Genomic DNA, 25020 nt, shown 5'->3' with positions numbered 1-25020 from the left:
TAACTACTAGATATAGGGCTATGCATAATTTGTAATATATTAAAAGTTAATAATCATCTTGGTTTTTTACAATATTGAATGTAGGGCTTTAGCACAACTCATACTTATTTTTTTTGGCAAGCAGAGAGCTGCTGCTGTAGTTGCACCACCAGACTGGCATTCAAGAGATGTAGGGTTAGCCACACGTTTCCTGTGTGACTTCGTATAAATTGCTTAATCTCTGTTTCTCAACTCCTCATCCATGAAACAGAATTATTTCCTTGTGCCACAGGAATGCGTATTAAAACACGTGTATTAATGAGCAGGTACAATGGTGACACAAACTATATAAAATGGCACTTAGGAAAATGTCAGCATTAGTTGAAACTAACAGTGAAAACTCTGTATTCATAGCTGTAATTTATTCCTAACTTCAGCCCACTCTACAATTTCTGCAGACCTATGCTAATACTCCACTGGTAAACTTTTTACTTCTCTGCTTAATTCCCTGGAGAACATTGCAAAAGTACAGTGTTTATCTAGATAGTATTCTGTCAAATAACGTTTTTACTATTTCACCATGTTGTCACTAAAACACATGAAAAAAATTCAAACTAGAGGATCATCAAAGACTATTTACATGAGAAATAAAGTATCGTATGAGGAAATAATCCCAAAAAACTTTGTCTCCTTCAACAATCTTTGCCAGTGATAAAAGTGTTGTTGAAAATTTGTCCAATGTTAAATTCGGATATGTTAGAGATGAAACTGTAGGTCATTTGATAGGTAGAAAACATGTAAATAGATTATAGCAATGCCTACTTTAGGACCTTTGATTAAAAAATGCTCTTGAATATATTGGAGCAACTCTTTTCATGGCGGGTAAGGGAAATGGGGAGGCGAAGAGTGAGGGATGATGTAAGATTGCACAATTGCTCCACGTGGAGTGAATCTGCTCTAGCACTGAGGAACCGTTTGAGGAAGCTGGGAAAAGGAGAAGGGTGTGGCTGCTGAAACCGTGTCTCTCAGAGCCATAACCACATGTTTAAAATAGCATTGAAAAAATACACTCTGGACCATCTTTGTTGTTTTTGAGTGCAGTAAGCTTGCTACACAACTCCTTTAAAACAAGCATGAATACAGAAGGAAAAATAGGAGCCATCAGTGGCATAAAGCATGTCCATAATTTCCACACTCCTCTCAGCTCTAGGCAAGAAGGAGCTCCCAAAGTCCAGACTCTATGTAGTTATTGTCTAACTGAAGTATCCTTTCTAGTGATGCACAGCAACAGAAAATGTTTCTTATTGATTCCATAGAAAATGAAGGAACAGAAAAACAGGGAAAATACTCATTCGCATTCGTAATAAAAAGAAATGTGTGGGCTTATGCATCACGAGTATAGATAGGTCACAGTCAGGAAGAACATAGTATTCTGGTAAAATAAGTTTCCACTTTATATTTATTGAAGAAAAATATTTCATTTAGGCAGGGCAAGAGATTTTTCAATGCTAAAGAAATAACAAAGAAAGCCATGCAACTAAATGCAGTAACTTTGCTGAAGGTTTCTTTCTAACCAGTTATTTAAAGGGAGGGGAAGTAGATGAGGAACTACCACAATCACAGCTACCATTTGAATTTGACAAAATGCTTCAGGGGACAGTAAAATGACAGAATGAAAACAAGAGATCCTCAGAGTGATCCATCTCAAAACAGGTCAGGCCATCTCAGGCTCTTCTGTCACTTCATGCTAGCCCCTATTTCAAAATGGTTCAGAAGGCCCTTTCCAGAGGACAGCAGTCCCACACCTAGCAGGCTGAGTCAGTTCTGAGTAGCCACGCAATAAACTTCTTTCCTACTTGCATAGCTGCTTCTTTTTTTTTTGTTTTGATTTAAACTGAGAGATGATACCAAGGCACATACCCTGACATGACACCAGGATTTGAGGTTTTCCTTGTATGGAGTCAGTGCAGTTGTTTCATCAGTTACTAAGATAAATGGAGTCCTGAATAAACAGGTACAAGACAGCACATCAAAAATATTTTCACACTCTGTCTTAATGTTGTAGATCTTTCTGTATTGGATATGGTATTCAGATCCTTAAAATTGCTAGGAGAGGGCCTGTCTGAGTCCTCTCACTGAGGTCTCACAGACTATCAATCATTTAAATTATCGACTGGACTCATCAGCCTCATTGCAGATATTTGTTCTCTCCTGAACGCTGGCTCAGGGTCATATGAGCAAGTCATTCCCTGAAAAGCTGCTCTTTTGTCAAGGTCTGTAAGGCAAAATTTACAGAATCACAGAATCACAGAATGGTTGAGGTTGGAAGGGACCTCTGGAGGTCATCTGGTCCCACCCCTGCCTGCTCAAGCAGGGTCACTTCGAACCAGTTGCCCAGGACCACGTCCAGACAGCTTTTGAATATCTCCAAGGATGGAGACTCCACAACCGCCCTGGGCAACCTGTGCCAGTGTTCGGTCACCTACACAGCGAAACAGTGTTTCCTGACATTCAGAGGGCTTGTGTGTGATCGTGCCTGTTACGTCTAGTCCTGTCAGTGGGCAGCACTGAAAATAGCCTGGCTTCATCCTCTTTATACCCTCTCTTCAGGTATTGATACACACTGATGAGAGTCCCCTGAGCCTTCTCTTCTCCATGCTGAACAGTCCCGGCTCTCTCAGCCTTTCCTCATAGGAGAGGTGCTCCAGTCCCTTCATCAAACTCATGGTCCTTCACTGGACTCTCTCCAGTAGAGGTTTTACAATAAACCTCCTCATAATTGGCCAAGCTGAGGAAGGACTGCATTTATTCCTTGCTTTCCAATAAAAAAGCATTGGCCAACACCGGCCTCATCTAAGAAGGTGTCAGAACTTTGTTCGTATATCGTATGGCGCTCTCCCAATCTCCTGCCTTCCAGCTTTGCACACTCTGGGATCTTCTGTATAGGAAAAATGAGCTAATTTCAGAGCTGAATGGACTTCACTGTGATCAAATAAACTTTTCTGAACTTTCAAATATTTTGGCAAACTTAATTTCTCTAATTGACCTCGCTTTCACCTGAGGCACTGGCATCCCGCGCAGCAGCAGGGGTAGGTCCCAGTTTTGCCCTCCCGTGCAGGGGTGGCTTGCGATGTGTGCCTGCTGCGCTGCGCTGGGGCACACGCACAGGTCGGCACCTTCCCACCCTGCCCTTCCCACCTGCAGCACAAACACCTGTGGCTTTGCGACTTGCTGCCCAGGGTTCGCAGGCACCATAAGTGTGCAGCTGTTTGAGATCTGCTCTGTTGTCGGATACCCGCTCCCTTTCACAGCTGGGGAAAAGGTAGCTGGTCAGGTCCAGCCTCTTCCTCTGACTGTCCTGGGCCACATCTCTACCACACCATGGGGAACAGTGCAGCGTGATCCAGGAGAGAGTCAAGTGAGTGGGCAGGACCAGGTCTTGGCTGTTACTACTTTGGATCCCCAAAGCAGTTCTGCTACATTTGCACACTGTTGGGTCGAAGATATTAAGCACAGGTTTCAGTTGGAGATGTGAAAGACTGTGATAAGCTCCTGGAAAAAACGTAAAATCTTCATGTGAGGTTTATAATGACAAGTTAAAAATGACCTGTCAGGAAGGCATATGGATACCTGATCCTGCATTAGCGCTGGGCAGTTTCAGGTCCAAGTGTTTTCCACCCTGCAGTTTCTACAATACCTAGCTAAGAGCTTCCTTTCTCCACTGGGAATCAGCTCTTAGGTTTAAATTCTCCAGCCACAGCTTCCTTATTGCACAGCCATGCATAGGCCAGTCGAACCTGAAAAAAATCTCTTCCAGCACGAGTGCTTCTAGTTACTTCTGACTCGTCTCATATGGGCAGCACATCAGGATGGCATCATGCCCCCAGGCTCATGCAGCAATCCCAGCCCACCACCACCTCGGTGATGTTGCTTGAGCCTACGCTCTCCTTCTTATACAGAGAATCACCTGAAAGAGACCATTTCAGCCCTCTTGCACCTGCTTCACATTTGCCTTGATCACACATCGAAGTGCAGGAAGGAAATATTGTCATACTACTTTGTAATTTTTTCATGTCACCTTGTAATCTTTTCATGTCACCTTGTAAGTTTCTATGCGTATTGATGTGTTATTACAGAAAACAGCTCTTGTTGGGGAGCTCACAACTACTTCTGGCCTGGTAATCAGATAAGAATATTGCAGAAGGGAGAGTCTACCAGATGCTTCAGAATAGTTCGAAGATTGATTGCAAATATTTTTTTTTGTTTAGATTGAGCTGACTTTAGATTAATTAGAACTGCTGTTAATAAACAGTGAATGACTTTATGCTGAATATTGCTGCCAGTTACTCCATTTAATTGTGCTCACAGTGAGAGTATTAACAAAAGATCTTATGGGAATCATTACATTCCCTCACTGTGAAAGGATTTCTTCGTGTTTATCTTACATACTCTTACTGCCAGTTCAGGCATTCGGCTTTAAAAAGTTCCCCATCACTTTCTTGGCCTGACGCTGCCGATTCTCAACCACTGTCACCACCCTATTACCCAAAATGTGCACAAAGGCTGCCATTCAGATATTTAGAACGCTGCCTTATTGTTAATTAGCTGTAATATTACAGTTACTACTACAATACTATTGCAGTAGTCCCAGTGTGTATCATGATAGTAACATTTCTGATATGCAAATATAAATAAATTAATATTGCAGCCTAAAGTGGTTACAGCATTTCCCTGTGATCCCCTGGTTAAGACCCAAACCCTGGGGCAATGATATCTGTATTCTCACACTCATGCCCAGTCTGCTGTCTTGGGCCTGTCTTCAAACATCTGCATCCTTCAGTTTCATCATTTGTGAAACAGAGCCAATGACACCTTTGTAGACTTTCTTTATAATGTTTGTGAAAAGCTTCGAAATACTGGGTTTAAAGACGCTAGCAAAACCCAAAGTAAAGTTAGGTGCTTCGTTTGTTTGACTGTGTCTTACCTAGAATCTATGTGATCAGCAGGTCCAACTCTAAATGGCCTGGTGACAGGGGAAGAAAAAACCCAGACCGTAGGCATGATAAAAGATTAGAAACAAAAGGTGCGTAAAACAGGCTTGCCACCCGGCATTCACTGGGCTTTTGTTTAGCCATCCCAGAGATCTGCTAGACCGTGCCCAGGGTAGCTGGACTCAGGGAAACCTGAACCCATCCTGCCCATACTCCAACCTGGCCAGCTGTGAGCCAGCTGTGGTCTGCAAGCCATGTAACCATGTCCAAGCTGAGATACCCTGTGTTAGCATGGGTCACGGCTTTCAGGTCAGAGCTTGGTCATATTTCAGTTAGCTCAAAGGACTCTTGGGCTGTCTAACCAGCACAAATACACCTGGCCATATTCAGTATGTTCCCCATCTCCAGACAGGTATGGTTATTGTTAAATCTCTCACTGTAATAATTTGCATCTCACAAATAATAGCTCCCTATTTACCTCTGTTCACAAACTCGCTTCCCTGCAGTCCTTGTTCTTTAAGAAAGGGAATTACAGGTCGCTGCATCAGAAGGGACTCATGGATTTTCAACAGAGCAGACAAAAATGCATTTTGCCTCCCTGTGGGTGAGAGGTCAGACCTTCTGTGACTGGAGAGGAGAGGAAAAGGCAGAGATAAGACAAAGACTGAGGGGAGAGCCCTCATTACTCATCCTGCCGTTGGAAGAGGCCCTAAGCTCAACAACTCCTGCCCTCCTGCTCATCCCTGCCAAAGACCATGGTGACAAGCCAAGGAGCAGGACCTCCAACAGACCAAGCAAGCTGCAGAGCCTTTTTGCTGCCACTAGACATCTGCCACCCTTGATAATGCTCCGCTTTGCCTATGCCGGCAGCTGGCCCGACTGAAGCCTACCTCTACAAACAGCACTCTCCGTCTCCAGTGCCCCCCCAGCTCTCGATGTGAGTGTGGGCCCTGGGGCACTGGCAGCCATGGCTGTGGGAGTACAGGAGCTGCTGTTGTCCTTGTGGTCTAAACCTTTGTCTCTGACAGGACTTAATGCCAACTTCATCTGAGAAGGGCTTTAGAAAATCTGTGCAAGCAATTAGGGGATGAACTGCCTCCAAGGAAACTTTCTCTCTAACCCTTATTAGTAGTTAGAGGTTGGCCGCAAAGCAAGTAGCTTTACATTCTCAGACTTGCAGACACCATTATGATGGATGCCCCGACAGGAGCCAATTCAAAACAGATACACGGCACTTTGTTCGGTAACGTGGGTGCACTGGTTCGCGTGAGGTACTAGTGCTGCAACTCCATACTGGATTGACGTGGCTTTATCTTTTCTAAGCACTGGTCTTTAAGAGATTAAAAAAGAATTTTTTTTAATCTAAAGCCAAAATAACTTGATTTTGACAAGACTTCAAATTGCCCTGAAACCAAAACCAGACAATCTATGAACACTTAAAAATGAAATCTGTTATGAAAACTCATTTATTTTGGGGGGGGGTTAAAAATATTGTTATTGACATCTCATGCAGTGGTGTAGCAATGCTGTCTCACAGGACATGTAATGCTGTACAATACCTTCAATATTCTATGAGCTGATTCTCATGTTTTATTTTATATATGGACAGCTGCGTCTTAGTCAAGGCAGAAACTCTTATTTTATGGATTGGGAGGTCTTCTGTTTGTACTGTGACACATTTTTTACAGAATATTTCAACAGAATTTCCATTCCACAGGAAGTTTCAGACTGTTTTCCTTCTGATGGAGAGCAATTTGCAAAGTGACAATATTTTCCATGACATGGAAATCCCATCTTTTAACTCATTCCTGTTCCAAAGCAAAGAACTGTGTGGGTGACTCCTTCCATCTCACTCCCAGCTCCAATGCCAATTCTGTCACTTCCTGCATTACGTAGTGTTGCTTTTCAGCTCAGGATTTATGTCTCCAAGGTTAGCAGGTATGATTCTGCGTACAGGGCAAGGAAGATTTCATGAAAGAAGCATGCCATTTTTTTAGAGCTGTCTCACTTCACATCAGAATCACACTCCAAAGCCAAAGTCACAGCACCAGATTAAATATATATTGTGTGTGACCAAGCCCTGCATTTTCCAGATCATAAGAGTTATTATGACCTGGTCTTGAAGGGAGTTGGGTCCTGAGTTGTGCAACCATTTTGCAGATCCTTTTATTTGCATGAACAGCTTCATCTGTAATCATACATGCACCATATGCAAAGTCCTGTTTGCAATTCACATAAATTATTAATTCACAGCTTAAGCTGCACATTTCCTCTATTAGTCACATTTCTTAGAGGCTTCTCATTACTGCAGCATATGGAAGTCCTCTGTGGACTGCATATGGAAGCGCAGTGATTAATTGTGGGAATGAAAAGGTATGTAAAAGACATAATTTAGGACCAAAGTCAACATAGAAATTTCCCTAGCACAAACCTCAAGCAAGCAGTAGAGTTACTGAACTTTATATTATATTACTGCAAGCTTTTTCAGTGTTTGAAGACAACATATTTTCAGTTTGTCCAATACCAAATGGACAACAGGAGTTTGAGAACTATTTGTGGGGATTAATGACTAGCTGGGAGGAGCTGATAGCTCAAACACAGTTGAGGGCCATTAATCGTGGACAGTCATTAATTCTCAGGCAACACCCAGTGTCAGAGTTGTTACTCTTACGAATTGTTGTTTAAAATAATGTGTATCAATGTTTTTAGGGTTAGGTAGTTATAGTCAGCATGTATGGGGCATTTCTAGAAAATTAACACTTTGTATGTTAGGCAGATTGTTTATGTCAGCTTTCCCCATGGCTCTCATTTGCTAATATAATTTATTTTGGATGATGGATTGTGGTTTACGTTCTTATACACTCCCAGTACAGGATATTTAAGTCACACCTATTGATTTTTCAACAGCTTCCCTGTCTGTTTGTGTGTATCCGTCCCCACCTTTTAAGACAGTGTATTGCAGGAGACACACTCCACATTGATACATCTGACATGACTTGTAAAAACCGAAGGAAAGAATTTTAGGTAAATCACAAATGAAAGGGAAAACCTCCCAGGTTGTTGCAGGTTATGTGAGTATGCAAGAAAAGGACAAAGGAAGGTAGAGCAAACTGCTGACAACAGTCATACCTGCAAGGTATTTTTAAGTCAATTGCAAACATGCAGACACATGCCTGTTGGACATGCTGCAGACTTCTCCAAGATGGGTACAGGACTAGTAAAAATGTGCAAGTTCAAAGAACTATGAGAAGCTCAGGAAAATGATGCTGGCATATGAACTACTTTTCTTATCAGGCCTCCAATTAAAACCTTGCCAATGATAACCTGTATCTATTTTTATGGGTTGTATGAAATGAAGATGTAGTTTCAGTTCCATTCTCAGCAAAGGCCTATTTGCATCACATAAGTCATCATCAGAGAAGATGTTAATATGACTTCCTTGTTGGGGAAGCCAAGACCTAAAGGACTATGGAAAATGAAGCTTCCTTTTCCCATTAGAGTTGTTTTCCCCAGGTTGAGTTGGAAAGGTATTGGTAGTGAAACACAAAAAATATTCCTGTCCTATGTATGTCTCCCAGGTGTCTCAGCATGCCTAGTTAACACCTTTCACAAGTGCAATATCCATTTTTAATGGTCATTTTAAGGAAAGAAAAATCTATTGGTTTTTCGAATATGACTACTAAAGCCAGCAAGCAGACATATAAAACAGAGAGCACATGAGCAGCTGCAGATGTAATCCAGGCAGCCAAAAGACTAGTGCAAGCATATTCTTCTAGACCTCAAAGCCTGCCAGAGGACATCCATCCTCTCCCCTCATCCCTTTCAAAACCCCCTTTGCCATCTTGCAGATCTGTTTATTTTCCCTACAAAACCCTAGGTTCTGATGGGTTTTCCTGAAATAAGAAAATAAACCCCAATTTACTGGTGGGAGGACTTAGAAGTCCTATTGAGATCAAGGTTCTGTAACAACATGCCAGTCTCCAGTATGAGCTTATTACTAATCTTGCTTCACGTTGTGCTGTCTCTGAGGGCAGAGCATTTTAGAAGCATTAGATTGCTCTGCAGGGAGAACTTCTATCTTATGCACATGGAAAACAGAAGGGTGAGGGAAAGAAGTAAGGAAAGACTTCAATTCTCAGATAAAATTGGGTACTTAAGTCACCCTTATAAAACATAGAGACATCCACGCAAATTTGAGAGTTGTATATTTCCATGATAGGGAAACTGCTTCAGCTGCAGATGCAGCAGTGTATTTTATGCACACCTGTTTGACTGCACAACAGCTTAGATTCTTGATCTTGCAATGAACTCTTCATAAGCAGGTCCCTGTGCGTAGGTGCTTATTTTTTGATAATGTAGCCTCTAAGTCTCTCTTCAGAATAGTTTTAAGGTTTCCATGAACTTTGCTCAAAAATGTGCCAAAAGACTTCCAAGTAACAAACATGCTTTTGCAATTTACTGAAACTTTCCCCTTGTGTTCCAGAGAAGCAACCTCCCCATTACTCACCAGAGAGACACATGAGCCAAGGAGGAAGGAAAGGGAATCAGCTAGTAAAAACAGGCAATTCCCTTCTTTAGTGTCTACACTTAGTCATTAAATAAAAAATAGAAGTGAAATCCAAACTTTTTTTTCCAAATAGGTCACTGCCTCAGTGAAGATTGACTAGATGAGGACTATTTGTATCTCGGTTTTGATCAGAACTTTTTGTAATCAGTTGCTTTTTCAAAATAAGTGCTGCACTTCATACCGTAGCAGGGGCTATTGTGCATTTGAGGTACTCTGCATCCTTCCAAAGGAATGCAGTCTCCCAAGTATATCTTTTTACACTTCTTTAAATAACTAGTGAACTATATTACCCAATAAGCAAGGGGGTTGGGGTTTTTTTGCCAGATACTAATTTTACTTGGAAAAAATTGAGTCAAGGCCAAGGCACAAAGTTCAGATCTAAATCAAATTCACTTTCCTCTAAAGTTAGAGTGTGTTGCAGCCTGAGGTTTCCAACTGACTCTTCTTAAAAATGGACTTTTACAAACTTGCAGTGTTGAGCTTGCTTGGGTTCTAGGCTTGGCTCAACTGGGAATAGTAAAATTTTTTTTGCAAGCTATGTCACGGGGAAGTACAAGCACAGGAGATCATAATGTCCCTTCTAGCCTTAAGAATATGGCAGTCAAGTAGAAGTTGAATTTTCAAAGGAAAATGTCAGTTGATACATGATGAAATGGTAATTCCTGTTCATTTCACACTACAATGTATTCAAGGCCTGAGAGTGATACTCAAACCTTACTTCCTGCCAGACAGCACTGTACTTAGTAACATACTGTGTAGTATGAGTTGTACACTTGTAACTCACGAATCCCCCCTGCAATTTTTCAAGAGTAGTCAGTGGTAGGTAGCAAAAATCAAGCACACGTCTTCTTTTTCTTGAGTTATTCTCTGAAAACTTTCTCCAGAAGATCACTGGAAAGATTTTGGGGGGGACCTCCTGTACACTTGCCACATCAAAGTGTAGAAAACCATAAAATAATCAGTGTTACATTGTCAAGGAAGCATTCTTTCCATGCATCTTGGCCAGAGCAAATTCTGAAAGGCTTTCTGGTGCCAAAGCAGTTGAGTTAAATTAAAAAATGGGTATATTTAGCCATCCCTCCAGATTTCAGTTTCTGAGTAGCATTTGGCTGCAGATGAAGGTGCAGAAGGACTCACAATCATGGGTCAAGTTATTGTAAATCAGCTGAGCCCCAGGAAATACCTGGCTGTACACTTGGCTGTACTAATTTGGCCAAACACAGGGTAGTATAGCTTAGTTTAGCCATCTTTCCCTGCAGGCAAAGCTACGTCAAATTGTCTTACTTTTTCCGTGGGCTAAAAACATTCACACTGGATTTACCACATCTCAGCTGACAGATGGTAACTTATTAAACATCAGTATGCTGATGAAGATTTTGAGCCCACAGGTTTTCTGAGACTTTGAAAAGAAATAATTTCTAAAGTATGCTACACAACTTCCACCTACACTGCTAGCTATATACATTTGCAAATGCTTTGTGGGTATAAGGTGCCATATTTGCAAAGCCAAGCAGACGTGGCACTTCAGCCCCTCTCTCTCCTCCCTCCTGCTCTCACAAATTATCATCCTATTGAAACAAGCAGGCTACTTGGCACAGTTGCAAGTGTGGTTACATAACAAAGCCAAAAAAAGCAGCTCCCACAAATCCAAACCACAGATTAAGTCCAGTTTTAGAAGATAATATGTACAGTAGTGACAATAAGAATTATGCCATAAGAAGGAACAGCTCTCTGCCTCCATTGCTCACAATAGTTATGTTTAAAGGCTCATATGTAAATATTCCAAAATACAATAAAAATCGAGTGTAATAGTCAGGATGATATTTTCCATTCATATCTTTTTCCCACACCTACAAAGCCCACACTGGAGGTAAGCAAATTAGTTTGTACTGGGCATTCCTTCACTAACGTAAGAGCTGTCTCTAGAAGCAGTACTAACAGCATTGTGTGTTTATATACACAAAAAAGGTGATGGAAGAAGGAAAAGGAAGAAAGGATGTAGGCTTCAGAACTAGCATGTCTTGAACTTCTTCTGGAAGAGTCAAAAAAGTGCACCTATAGAGTCTTAAGAAGCCTTTGCTGGCCCAGAATACCATTTGACTCCTTTCTGAGGCACACATATTTTAGAGGCAGATGCACAGCCGCATTTGTCTGCTTGCGGGTACTGCGTAACAAGTACTTGGAGATTTTTGGTAGGTGAAACATTATTTTTCTCACAACATTTGGGAAATGCTTCTCATTACTACCTTTTCCAGCAGTTTGAAATGAGTCATAAAATAACTGGTTCATTGTCAGGTAAGCTGCCTACACGGGGCTCCCAAAGTAAGTATCCTCTAGTGGAACTTGACAATCAGCTAGAGGTTCTTCACTGTTTTTATTTGGTTTGTAACTTTGCATTATTGTCATTAATGAGGCCAAGAATGAAAATGAAAAGCTATGATGTGCTTTGTTAATGGGAACTAGAACAAGAACGACATGGCTTTGGCTAAACTTGAATAGAACAGTAGTTGAGAATACAATCAGTGAAAAGAACAAGAACTTTCAGATGCTGTAAATTGTGATATTCACAGGCTGAACAAAGTGTCACACGTGTCTTGAGGTTCTGGCCCTATTATGCGTATTTATTTTTTAGTCCCAATGGTTGATGTAGGAAAAAATGCACAGCTACCATTTTATAAAATACTGGAATTGGAACTAGAACTGGAATTGATTACGAATGATGAGAAACAGAAATGAGTTTCAGACATTCCAGAAATAGTCACAGCTTTCATCAAAAAAAACCCCAACCAACCCAAGAAAAAAATCCCAACAAATAAAGCAACCCACTCTTCCAACCCTAAAGCTAAGTTGTAGTATATGAAGCACAAGAACTAATTCCTTATTACTGCACTAACAGTTGTCTTAGATATGTTGGCAGGTTGAGTGTTGGGTAAGGACTAGCCAGCCTTGTCCGAGACACAATTTCTGATGTTTCCTGAGTCTACAGTACTCTCTGTGTGTGCGAACAATTCTCAGAATGAACAAACAGAAAATAGAGGGTGGCTGCATAGCCATTTTAGACCAGAATCTTCTACTGGACGGGAGACCAATAGGAAAGTAATATCTGTAAGGTTTTCACTGAAAGTGGTCAGAGAAAGCACGTTGGCTGATCAAGGTACATGCCCTACAGATCTTACACATAGGATTGAACACTTAGGAGTGGCTGATGGAATAAAAACAACATACCACTTTTCTGGTTTGATCAGGACATTATCAAGCCCAAGTTCCTCCTTTCACCACTGTTCTCTCAGTGCTTTGGAGCTTTCTCACCAAACAGGTCTTCTAAAAAGAACCTCCTCTCTGGAAGGTTCACTCACCTTAGGAGAACAGAAATACTCATTCATTAATGCTGTAACCAGCAGCCCAACTACCTGATGTTAATTGTCATCAACATGTAAATTCCTAACTGCCCACACTGATAGGAAGTTCATCATGGTTCAGAGATGGCTCAAGACCAATGAATCAGACTGACAGAAATCACTCTTTAAAAAGTGTAGCACAATTACAACCAGAATAGTTAGTTCACTACGCAAAACAGCTCATCAAGCCAGGCAGTTTAATTAAGACATTAGACTGAAGCCCTGGAATCTGTGAAGAATCATAAATGTACAGGACTGGTAAGATAAGTAAACCCTCATAGGAAAAAATGCGCCATCTTTCAACAGGTACCATTACCTGTTTCATTACTTCTGGATGATCCCATCCCATATTCATATGGCAAAGCTCAAGAAAAGTGGTGAAAAATCAGAGTCATAAACTATGAAACAGTTCTGTAGCTTTCTGTATTGGTAACAGTGCAGAAGTTTGTTGCCTGCCAAAGATGGAAATAGGCAGTGCCTCAGTCGGAGAGATTCACCTATCAAGCTCCTTGAAAAATAAGTAGTTTTTCCACTCCTCGGAAAAGAAACACTATCCCCTGAAGATCTCTGCAATTGCCATCTCATTTCTGGGCAAAACTATTAAAAATGCAGTAACCAGAAAGTGCCAACAGCATGCAACTGCCAGCTTTCTGGAGACCTTGCAGTCAGGGTTCACATCAGGACACAGAATAGAGACTGTCTTTATTGCTACTCAGGTTACCACTAACATAGACAAAAGCCTGATACTCTCATATAGAGCCATATGCAGGGGTGCAATAAGCCATGAAATGGTGATACAGAAAGAGGTGACCCTGCCTGTGGTACCTGCAATGTCTTGTTTGAAGCAGAGCTCAGAACGATACGTAATTGTATCTTCTGTCCAGGCCTTCACCTGCAGTGTCACACATGTTATCCTTTTTCTTTAATAGCTACACAAGGTCACTGGTGGATACTCCAAGGTGGCAGAGGCGTAGCTGATAACACTGCAAGGACACTTACTCTCAGCAACTACAGCTATTACTATTATTGAAAAGACAGACAAAACACCTACAGGAATTCAGCTCTGATAAAGCATGGCTGGCTGGCTCAAGCTGAACTTAGGCAAGGCTGAGTCAGTGTTGGTCAGACTGGGGAAAATGCTTTGAACTGCCTGAAAATATTCCTGAAAATTTCAGAGTTGAGCTACCACAGTCATGTGGTGAACCAGGGCATTGACTGACACCCTGCTAGGTGTGGATGGCCAGAGAGCGTCTCTTCCCTCCTTTGCTCTGCTGGAAAATTTGTTCCTTACTCCTTAATGAAGATCAACCCACGCCTTGGTCAGATCCAAATTTAGGCAGCTCCATTTGCTGTAGCTAAACAACTTTTAAGCATTAACAGACTTCCTCTGTCCTCTTTCTCATGGACTCAGACCACTGTGTCAAGATGCCCTTCCAGAAGCTTTGGAAGCTGGTTTGAAAACTTGGTCCTAATTTCTAAAGCAGTTGGTGGACTAAACCCCAGAAACTAAAATGAATTCTGATCAACAAGCCTCTGCAGCTGCTTTATCCTCTGGGACAACGCAATCACAATGCAGCAAAGCTTTCCACCACATCGTGGCCCTTGTCTCAAAGAAAACCCAAACAACTTTCCTGCCCTGCAAAGAACTCTACCCTAAGCACTTTTTATTTACATTAATATGGACAATGTACCAGAAACAACATGAAATGTACGAGGAATTTAGCTAATTTTTAGAGATAGCATTTGCATATCGTGGTGATAGATGGTGATACTGATCCCATAAATAGATAAGTTCAATATTGAGGAGGAATAAAACAGGAACATAGGCAGTCAGATAAAAGAGTGATGGTAACTAGAACAGGAAGATAAACAAGGGAGAAGTTGAAGGAAAAGTAAGGCTTTTTTTACTTTTGTGGAAAGAAGGTGGTCAAGAACGGAAAGGCAGAAGCACAAGCTTATGAAGATGGATTTCTCAGCTGACTGCCCTAAATACTGCTCAGTTTTGTGGGGGATATAATGAAATTTAATGTCTCCTAGTTTTGGATAGTACCCGATCACTTTTAACATGGACCATCCTAAAAATAAAAATACAAGAGTAACAGCCTGTGTATATAAATCCAGAGTGAATAGGATATTTTTATGCCATTCTGGTGATACAGAACAGATGGAATGGACCTTGACTGTGTCTCCATGATTTGACAACCTGGAATCTAAACTGGCTTTTCCCCTTCTCCTTCTATTTTCTTTTAAACAGTCCCCCAGCAGTTCTGAAGAGGTACTCCTCTTGCATACTGTATGCTAATCACCATTTATGTGCTCCTCAGAATTAAGCACTGACTTCATTGTGTGGAAAGTCTTTAAAAAAATGTGGAGGTGTGTGTGGGGGAAGTCATTTCCAAGTGACATTCCAAGCCCCTCCTTCTCCCTGGCTCCGAGGAGTAATTACTCAGCTGGAAAATGAAACAACACTGCTATTTTAGTGTGGCTTAGGACCTTGGGCCTGGTTTCATGTTTCAGATTAATGCTTTTTGTGCCTTTTGGAAATTCAGAATAGCAGAAAAGCCACCCTTCAGAGAGAGCTGCATCCTATAGATGCAAGGCATTCTGTAGACATGTATGACTTGCTGCCCCTTTCCTATTTTGCTGTGTCCCATTGAGACATATAGCTATTTTCCCTCCCACTTGAATGAACTTCTAACCTGCATCTACAAAGCCACATCTGTTCTTAGTGACCCTCTGTCGGGTCTCTGGTTGCTCTGTGATGAACACTTAGTATACTTTGTTGCAACACAGTAATAAAGCAAAACAGACTAAACCAAACTTTAAAAATGAAGTACCAACATGAGCCACTTCAAGTCAACTGAAAAATCCAGTCTTATGATACCTTATGATCCTACCTAATTCTAGTCCTAGTAGGACATGGCTGGCTAGCATCCCAGAGCTTTAAAAGAGCTGAAACACTTTCTTCAGCATATTCTTTAGTATTTCAGTAAGCAGCACGAAAGTGCTTCAGTTTTGGTTCTACCATTTCTTACATTCCAGTGTGGTGGCCGCTCCAAGAATATGGACACACCAGGGCAGTGGTGAGATGCCACGCAAGGGGAACTTTGACGTAACCTATCAGTCCGAGGAAAAAATCGAAGCAAAGTACCCCTTTACAAAAACAAGACGGTCTGAGACCAAAGTTTGGAAACTGAGAACGATTTCCAGATTGTGAAAATAAAGTAAAGAATAAAAGCTTCCAAAAGCAACATGATCAAGGAATTATCAACAGCTAAGGAAAAAATGATTAGAACACTAAGTCAGTAACTTGTCTTTCTAATATAATAACAAATCAGAATGAAATAAACTATGAACTCTGTAAGTATCTGTATCCTCATTTCCACACTTTTAAAGGATTATGGAAAGAAATGGGTATCATTTTAAGAGCATTCTATAATCTATCTGCTCCTTTATTTGTATATTCTAGAAATGGTTTAACATATAACATAGGAATTGCCAGATCCACAAAGACACAAGGTCCATTTAGACCAGAACACTTCCATTTAAGTGCCCAGCAGGAAACATTTCAGCAAAGGGCATAAGAAGCCACACACACCAAAAAAAAAAAAAAAAAAAAAAAAAAAAAGAAGTGCACCAGATATGGTATACTTTGTAGCCTTACTTTCCACCCCAGCTCTCCATACACCCTCTTCTTCATCACTTAATAGAAGACAAGGGTCCTTTTCAAAAGTCTGCATGCTCTTCAATGTACCAACAACAACAATCCATACTGCTATAAATTCTTTCAGCAAAAGTAAGACAGCTTATTAATAAAGCATGAGAAGAATGAATTCCCAAAGCTGTGGGTAGGACATTCACCTATAAATCCCACATACACAGTTGCCAGCAGTAACAGTTCATAGCAACTAGACTGTGCAGCATCAGATCCCACTGTCTGCCCTCTGCTGAGAATATTATTGACCAGGTGATTGTCTCTGTTTGTGAAGTCTGGGAACGTTTTCAATAGTGCAAAGGCAGACACACTGACACACCTCAGGTCTACCATATGTGTAGAAGAAATACCTGGTTGATTCTGTAAAGTTCAGAGCTCATAAAAATTCTGGCAACATGCATTTCACTTCTGCTTTACTAAAGTAAGCATACATTTTATAGGGAAAGTACAAAAGTGAAATCTCGCTACTTCAAATAATTCCTTCATACTTCAAGAATTCTAATAATTCAAAATGATTCATTGATCTCTAACAGGCTGCCTAGAGATGATCACAGAGACTCCTACAAAGCTTTGCATATTGTCACATTCTTCCTCCTGCTGATAAGATACCCAGAGGTAGAAGCTGCTGTCCCTTAGCTCCTCAACAGTGAATAGAAATCAGTCTCCAAAAAACAAATTATCACTCTCTTTTCCTTATGAAAAGCCATGATAACTCATTCACAGCAATAACAGGACTAGTTCATCATGCAAGTACATAAACACCTCCCCGTTCTTTTTGATGTCTCTCATCCAAGTTGCTCTTTCAAATCCCCCAAACAATTCAGCCCTATCTGATAGCAGTCATAAGGGAAAGTAAAAAGCTGTGCTTCCTCAGGTGAGCTTTAATTTTTCCTCCCCCAGGTGCTGCAAGGGTCTTCTTGTTCTTTGAATGACATAGGACACCATTGCCACCAAAGTGGTGCCATCACTTTCTCCTGTGTGTTGCTAAGTCTCCACAGGTACTGCATAAAAACTTGCTTCAATCACAGTGATCTTGCAAAAACTTCAGCAGGAACTTCTGCCAACACGGAACTTGAGGTTTAGTCTTTGTTTAGCGAAAAAAACTCTGGAAATATTATTACTCTCTGTCTACCTCCAGAAAATGGTGGGACTTCGAACTTTATTTCCTGAAGTCTTCCGGGACCTACCACAAATTGCTGCTTCAGGGAGCTGTTCCAAGAACCATGAACCAGGTTTCTAGAGAATAATGCAATATAGTGGCAAAGTGACTGGCACAGGGACATGAAGTACAGGGACAGCTGAATAAAGATGGCTGTTGTTCGCTGTTGTTCCTTGTACTAATAGTGTGAGCTCATATCTCTAGCCAAAGCCACAACAGTTAATAGGTTTCTTTTTGAACACAAATAAGTTCACTTAGGGAGAGAATATATAAACAGTTTCTATCAAGCATGGAATTTTACTCCAGAAAAAAATTGCTTTCTTCCTTGAAGCCATGAGAGGTTTCATGAGATTTTCCAATCCCATGCCCTAGCCTAGCAAGCTAAGAAACACACAAATCCTTAGAACAAATAAAACAAGAGGCATCAAGTTACATAATTATTTAATAAAACACTTAAATAAAAGTTGAGAATACTAGGGACAATTTCATAACAACTTGGTCAGTTAACTATAGCTTTTGACTCAACACCTTTTATTTCATATTTTTGCTGTTTTCCACATTGTGCCAGCAAAATGATTTTTATTCAAGATCACTGAAATTGGAGACAATTTCTGCTGCAGCATGTGAAAAATAAGGAAATAAATCCTGATCTTTACTTTCTGAATGATGGGTCAACATTTTAAACACTTCCTGTTTAGGCCCTGCATGCCCGAATTGTTTCTCTGGCATTTTGGCTGACATAGGTGAATGAAACAGTCTGAGGAATCCAAGCCTGAAGTTTTCTAACAGCAACCAAACATTACAGCCAGGTGAAGGTCTGGGTATTGAAAAAAAAAATCTATTGAATCTTTTCACAGAAAGTTTTAAAACAAAATCCAACAAAATATTTCAAATTTAATTTTATTTGGTTTTTTTTCTCACTTCACTCCGCTATGGAATGTAACAAGTTTAGTAGAGTTATGGGGATGTTCCTTCCCTTACTGTTTTCACATCTATTGTTTCACTTACTCAACAAACTCCCTTCCAGTTGGAAAACTTAGGGAGCAACAAAGCATCATGACTGTGGTGCCCTTAAGAGTCATGGAGGAAAAATTTAAGAATATAAAAAGAACTGTTTGCCCATTATTTTTAAATGAAAATTCATTTCATGTCAAGCCCCATGATGGAATTGCAGCAGCATTCTAATATTTATTTTTAATTAGCTTTCTATTTTTTCACCTGCTGTATTCACTGCTCTGTCAGAGCTGGTGTGCATGAGTTTTTCTTGCACAGCACTTGCAAGAACATGGACATAGTGGCTGAAGACATTTGAGGATCGGGACAGATTTTACGTTTTAAAAGTGAAGTGGTAGAAGCTAGGACAGTGTTATCTACCAGAGCGGGTCCCATTCACCTGTGGAACTGACAGATTTTTAGTATGTTGGGGTAATTCCCTGATTAATTTCCTAACAATTGCTTTGTCTGCATTTCTCCCATATTTGTGTCACTTCTTTCTTCTGTCACCTGTATGTCCTTCCCCTTTTTGCTGCCTTTTCTTTGTCTTTCTTCACCATCTCTTTGGTTTCAGATGATTGTTCTTCGCTTTTTATCAGTGCACTTCCTTCAATAAAAGGAACTTCAGTGGTGCCAGCATTAGTTATCTGTATTTAAAACACTTACAGAAAAAAAATATTTAACAGAGTTTCTCCATTTGTGCTGACTGTAAAATGCAAAATATTCCTCCCGAGCAACACAGCCTAAGGTCTCAGTATTACCACTTTTTCATATCCATCTCAATTCCTTGCTGCAGGAATTCTACCTAAAAATTTATTAATCCCTTGCTTGTGTCTTCTTATTTCTCTCCAAAAAAGGAAATAACCTATTTCGAGAGACCAAAGATTCCTCACCGCCCAGGAGTCATGACAAATTCAGCCCTGGGGAGGAGCAGTGGCTCCACGTTAGCCAAAGTATACACTGAAATGCTGTTCTGGTGCTTATGGTTTCCAAAGAAGTGTCATGTGGCAAAGATGTCACTTGGTACTTGATAGTTTAATCAAACCCTCAGGGGTAGTAGACATTCATTATCTTGTAGTCCAAAAACATTGTTCCCTTCCCAAAGTGACATCATTTCAGTATGACAAATGCATCTCCTTTCACTTTTCTGACTGGAAAGCTAACACCAAATAATTCATCAATGGTATCATTTTTTCCTTTAACAGCATTTTTGCTCAGGTGGAAAACATTGCACAAACAAAGAATATTGCCATAAGCATGGTGGCAAAAGTCAGGCCTCTGAAATAGATTGAAGCCTCTCCCATCCTGCCATCTTTTCCTTAGTGGTTGTTAAGCAGCAGGTTATTCTCAGTTCCTACTTATCTCTTGGAAACTAACCTTGGCATTGGGATCCTTTTACCCATTTACAGATGTTTACCTCTCTGTGAGGTGACTTTTCAGATGTCGAGTGCTTGACGATCTCCTGGGGTTTCCATTTAAAAGTGCTCTGCTGAGGTGTAAACTTACTCCAATTTGCAGGGAGACTTTAATTCAAATGGGCATAACCATTTTGATTATAGTCAGACGGCCAGGCTGGTGCCGAGGTTTTGCGCTCACCTTTAACAAACGCTTTTGTTTACTGCCTGCCCGGATGATACTTTTGTCTGGCTACACCCAAGAGACATCAGCATTTCTAAAGCATCTCTAGCAATCCAGGAAAAAAGCCGGACTCTAGCAGTCACCCTCTCCTGGCAGAAGCATTAAAATCGGGTATTTGACTAAGTTTCAGGTTTGTGACTTGGAGAAGGCACTCGGGGGAGGTTTCGGCATGGAGCAGGCAGGCGCGTTCGTCCTCAGGCCCGTGGCCTGCAGGTGCTGCTGCCGGCAGAGCTCCTGCGCAGGGCTGCGCTGGCAGCGGAAAGCCAAAGCGGCCCTCAGGGCCCTGCCAGCCCCCCCACCACCCCCCGGGCTCCCCCCACGCTGCCCAGGGCCCAGGACCCCATTTCATTATCCCCTGGGGCCATCAGCCGCTGCCCCAGCGGCGCCGCAGCAGTGCCGCTCTCCAGTTGCCCACAGCCATGCCCCACGTCCCGGCCGGCCTCAGCCCCTCCCTAGGAAGGTGCCTGATGCCCCGAGCTGGGGCTGCCCCGTTCCCCCCCGGCTGCCTGCTCCTGGCTGGGGCGGTGGGAGGGACCCCAGCTGCCGGGCCCGGCAGCAGTAAGCAGTACCACAATCGGCAGTATCCAAAAAGGAGGCTCTTGCCAGCAGCCCGTCAAGCAACAAAAGCATCCTGGCACCATTTTAGCTGAGGAAAACAGAAAGAGCTCTTGGAGCTGCTGTAACGCGGCGACAGCTACCAGCATGGCTTTCATTTATTTCTGTGAATGTCCTTACATGCAGCAATTGCTATGCAAGTGGTACGTTTCATTGCAGACAGCTCAGTTTTTAGCTGGAAATTCCAGCTTTTAGCTGGAAATTTGTTGCATGGTAAAGGTGATTTCAGAGTGGCTGGTGAACTACCGTTTGCTGGAAATGGCCGTTCCGGTGGTCAGGGTCCAGCACGCCTGGGCCAGCACCCCTGCAGGAGATCAGGAGGTGTCATCCTAGTAGAGACCCTGCAATAAAGGGTCAATTAGGGAATAGCACCCCTTGCAATGACTGTCCCCTTCACATGTAGTGAGGCTGTGAGAGACCGTCTGACTCCCAAGAGCAACACAAAGCTGTTACACACGCTTCTCTGGAAAGCTGGGCCCTTAGCAAGAACACAGGCGTTTAAGGCAGGTGCAAGAGTGGGCTTAGATGATATTTACAGGTGGCTGTGCACAGAGCCAGCAGGCAAGCAAGATGCAGCACCCACTCCCAAGGAGTGCTGCAGCTTCTGGCAGGGGTGTGCGGACTCCGCACGGTTCCTCAGTGGGATGCTTGGCAAGAAGAAACGAAGTGTGAGACAGAGGAAGCAGGAGACACAACAGAGAGAGACACTCTTAGTCATAAAGCTAGCAAGGGGTGAATGAAAGCAGGGTGGAAATGACGGATTTTTGTCTTGACATACGAACACAGGGATTTCCCCCTTTCACGTGGAAGTGAGAGCTTGGCCATGCATGGTCAGATATTGGCATAGAGTTTCACATCCCCCAGATTCACCCCCTCATATGAGCAGGTTTTGTACCACAGACCTGTGTTACCCTCTGGCACGTTGGCTTTTCTCCACATGGCTGGCAGATAATGTAATACCATGGGTGCCTCTAACTTTCACAGCGTTTTAGGCCCCCGCCCCTGCCTTTGAGTGATTGTAGAGAGTCACGGAGAGAAGAAAGGGCAAATACCATGAATCAGAGTCTTCTCCAGCAATTCTGCTTTGCACATCAGCTCAGAAGGGTTGGAAGAGGATTTCCTCTCCTGCACGGTGCCATCTTCTCCTCATCCGTATCTGAAGGTTTGTCTCAAGTTGCAATCCTACGATCTCATGACCTACAGTTTTACCTTCACTTTTGCCTTATTGTTCAATACTGCAAACACGATCTTGTTCACTTGACCTGCATGCATGACATCATTTAGCTCTACTGGACTTCTAACTCAAGCCTGTGCCATCTGTGCCATAAACAGCCGACTTCCGTGTGCTACTTAATTGCACACTAATACTCCTCTGTCTAGGAAGCCACTACACTGACTCACACGGGGTTTATTTACAACGTACATTGCAGACAGATGTTTCGGCACTCAAGGCCGACTGGAAGGTGTGTAGCCATGTTAGAGAAGTGTTAAGCCACAGCTGCAAGTTTACGAGTTGGGCTCTGCACCCTGCTAACTACAGTCACAGCTCAGAGCACAAGCAGAGGGAGCTTATATCTGCTGGTGAGTGACCACATAGCTATAGGTATAGGTATAAGGAAGTGAATAACAATATGAAAAGCCACATACAAAAATTTGCCAGAATGAAGACGCTCGATATGTTTTACTGTGTTGAAGAGTATAAAGTTCAAAGATGGCAACTTTAACTTTATGAACTCCAGCAATGAGGATGCAAACATGTATCACCATAATATTATTAATCATAGCTGGATCGAAGGTCCTGTTTAAAATGAACAGGATAAGGTAATAAAGACTATCTGTGGAAAGTGAAACATCACAAAGAAGCAATCAAACGGGTTATCAAAATAATTGATTTTTGGATGATCTGCATCAGTGGGGGAGAAAACTGGTTTTGACAGTAGCACTGAAGGTCAAAACAGTCTGAAGTTTATTCTCCGTTTTATGAGACCGAGTCAAATGATGTGCAACAAGCCTCAGATATGGAGAAAAATCCAGTGTCAGAGGATACCAGGACAAAGTACCCTCTGAGCCCTCAGAGTCTTCCTGGCTACTGCCATGCACAGTCCTCAGCATCACTGGTGGTTCGTCTTCCTCCACCCTTCTTCCACCTCACGCTTCCCAGCATTTGGTGCTGTCGTTACTGATTACGGCATGTTTAATGTTCAAGTGACCTATGTTACTCCTTCACAGCTAGTAGCCACCTCCTCCCCATCCTCAGCTAAGATGTAATACTTGACAACAGATGAAAAGCATGTATGTATTGTCCGGACTATGAGATTTACTTATACCTCTCCAGAGATGTTTTACTTTACCCTGAAGTCAAACAGGAGCATGCATTTAGATACAGACTTACCTCATTCTGTCTTAGGGAAAAGAACAGAGGGATAGGGTAACATAAGACTAATGTGTGCACCATCTCACCTGTGCTTGGCACTGCTCTAAGATTTAACTAGTCCTAAATTTTCAGGTCCCTCATCACCTGGAAGAGGAAGTGCAGTCTGCCTTCCTTCCATGTCCTGACTCTGCCTTGTAGCTTCAAGCTGATGCTTTTAAATCTTAAAGTCCTTTTCTCCTAATTTTCTTCCCCAGGGTCTCCTTCCCCCTGCAGGCTTACCTGTAATGCACATCAGGAAGTGGTGGTAAGCCCACAAGTCTCAATACTTGAATTACTAGCCAGGCATCAGCAAGTATCTGCCTACACACAACTACACATCTGCAGGAAGGAAGGGGTAAAACCATCTCAGACTGAAATCACAACCTGCCCAGCTGTAGCTCACAGTGTGGTATAAGTAAAAAGGCAAAAGGTACATATAACTTGCCAAAAAAAGTCTCTGTCTTACCACTTAGTTGTACATGGCAACCAAGGGAACCCATACACGGTAAAAATCAGTTTAATGTAGGAAGTCTCTTACATGATGAGGGAGCTATAATATAGCGTACTGTCTTTATATTTTCCTACGTACTTGAAGCATATGCATCTGGAATGGCTACACATTTTCAGTGTATGAAATCTAATTTTATGTTAACCAGTCAACAGAAGTCAAATTAATTCAGTGTCCTGCATCAACAACATTGATAATCAAATTATATATTTAACACTAGCCCATAGAGTATGAGCTCTGACAGGTCCTGATCCAGCCTCCTCTCTCAGCTCGCAGTGAAGTCTACAGTCTCATTCAGTCTTGGATTAGACTTGAAGAACTGCACATAGCAAAATGGTGCATGCAGAAAGAGGGTAGGAGAGCTGCAGTCTGCACACTGGACTCTGTTGTTAGAGTAGCTGAGGACCTTCCAGGCACAATGTTGAAATGCCCTGAAGGTGTTAGAAAGTGAAACAATATTAAGTTAGGGCACTAAATGGGTTTTATCCATTTTGACAGTCTCAGTTCTCCACAGCTAAAGGGAGGGAAACAAAGCATCATAGGCATGGAACAGATCTCTAGGCACCATCCAATCTATTTGCCCACCTTATTACTTCTTCTAGTTTTTAACACAGGCTTGGAAATTTACATTATTTCTTTCTTCTTTATTGTATTTGAAGATTTATATCCCTCCTCAATTTGGTCATTTGTCATAGGTATATTTTGGGTTCCTATCCCCTTAAAAGCAAAATAAAACAACAAATCACATATCCTAAGCATTGTTCAATCCCTCCTGGGGTCAAGCAGTCTCGCAGAGCAAGCTATTGCACAGGGAGGACTATGGGATATGCAGACTCCATCTGCCCCTGAAGTGTGTGTGCAGCACCGGGCCAGCAGCGTGCTGAGCTGCGGCTCCGTTCCACGGAGACACTTTCCACGTTTATTGTTCTTGATTAGAAAAACATTCCAAATTTCAGAATTGACATTTAAGACTGAATAAAGTTCCAGTTTGGTTTTATCAGGGCAAACTTTAAAATAGATTGTCTATTAGCCTTTGTTACTATA

At 41.9% G+C, this 25020-nt stretch overlaps 1 protein-coding gene across 1 annotated transcript in view; it reads right to left on the bottom strand.

Moving 5' to 3' along the window:
* Positions 1-18295: 18295 nt before the first annotated feature.
* Positions 18296-25020, bottom strand: part of SMIM20 (small integral membrane protein 20) — a 35751-nt gene continuing 29026 nt past the window's right edge. The window contains exon 3 of the mRNA XM_041125025.1: positions 18296-19464. Within this exon, the coding sequence (XP_040980959.1) occupies positions 19442-19464 (23 nt within the window). The 3' untranslated portion in view covers positions 18296-19441. The remainder of the gene's footprint in view (positions 19465-25020) is intronic.

The sequence above is a fragment of the Aquila chrysaetos genome, chromosome 1 (genome assembly GCF_900496995.4).
Source record: "Aquila chrysaetos chrysaetos chromosome 1, bAquChr1.4, whole genome shotgun sequence".
Taxonomy (NCBI): domain Eukaryota; kingdom Metazoa; phylum Chordata; class Aves; order Accipitriformes; family Accipitridae; genus Aquila; species Aquila chrysaetos.
The sequence above is the reverse complement of the archived record's forward strand: the minus strand, read 5'-3'. Positions and strand labels throughout refer to the sequence as shown.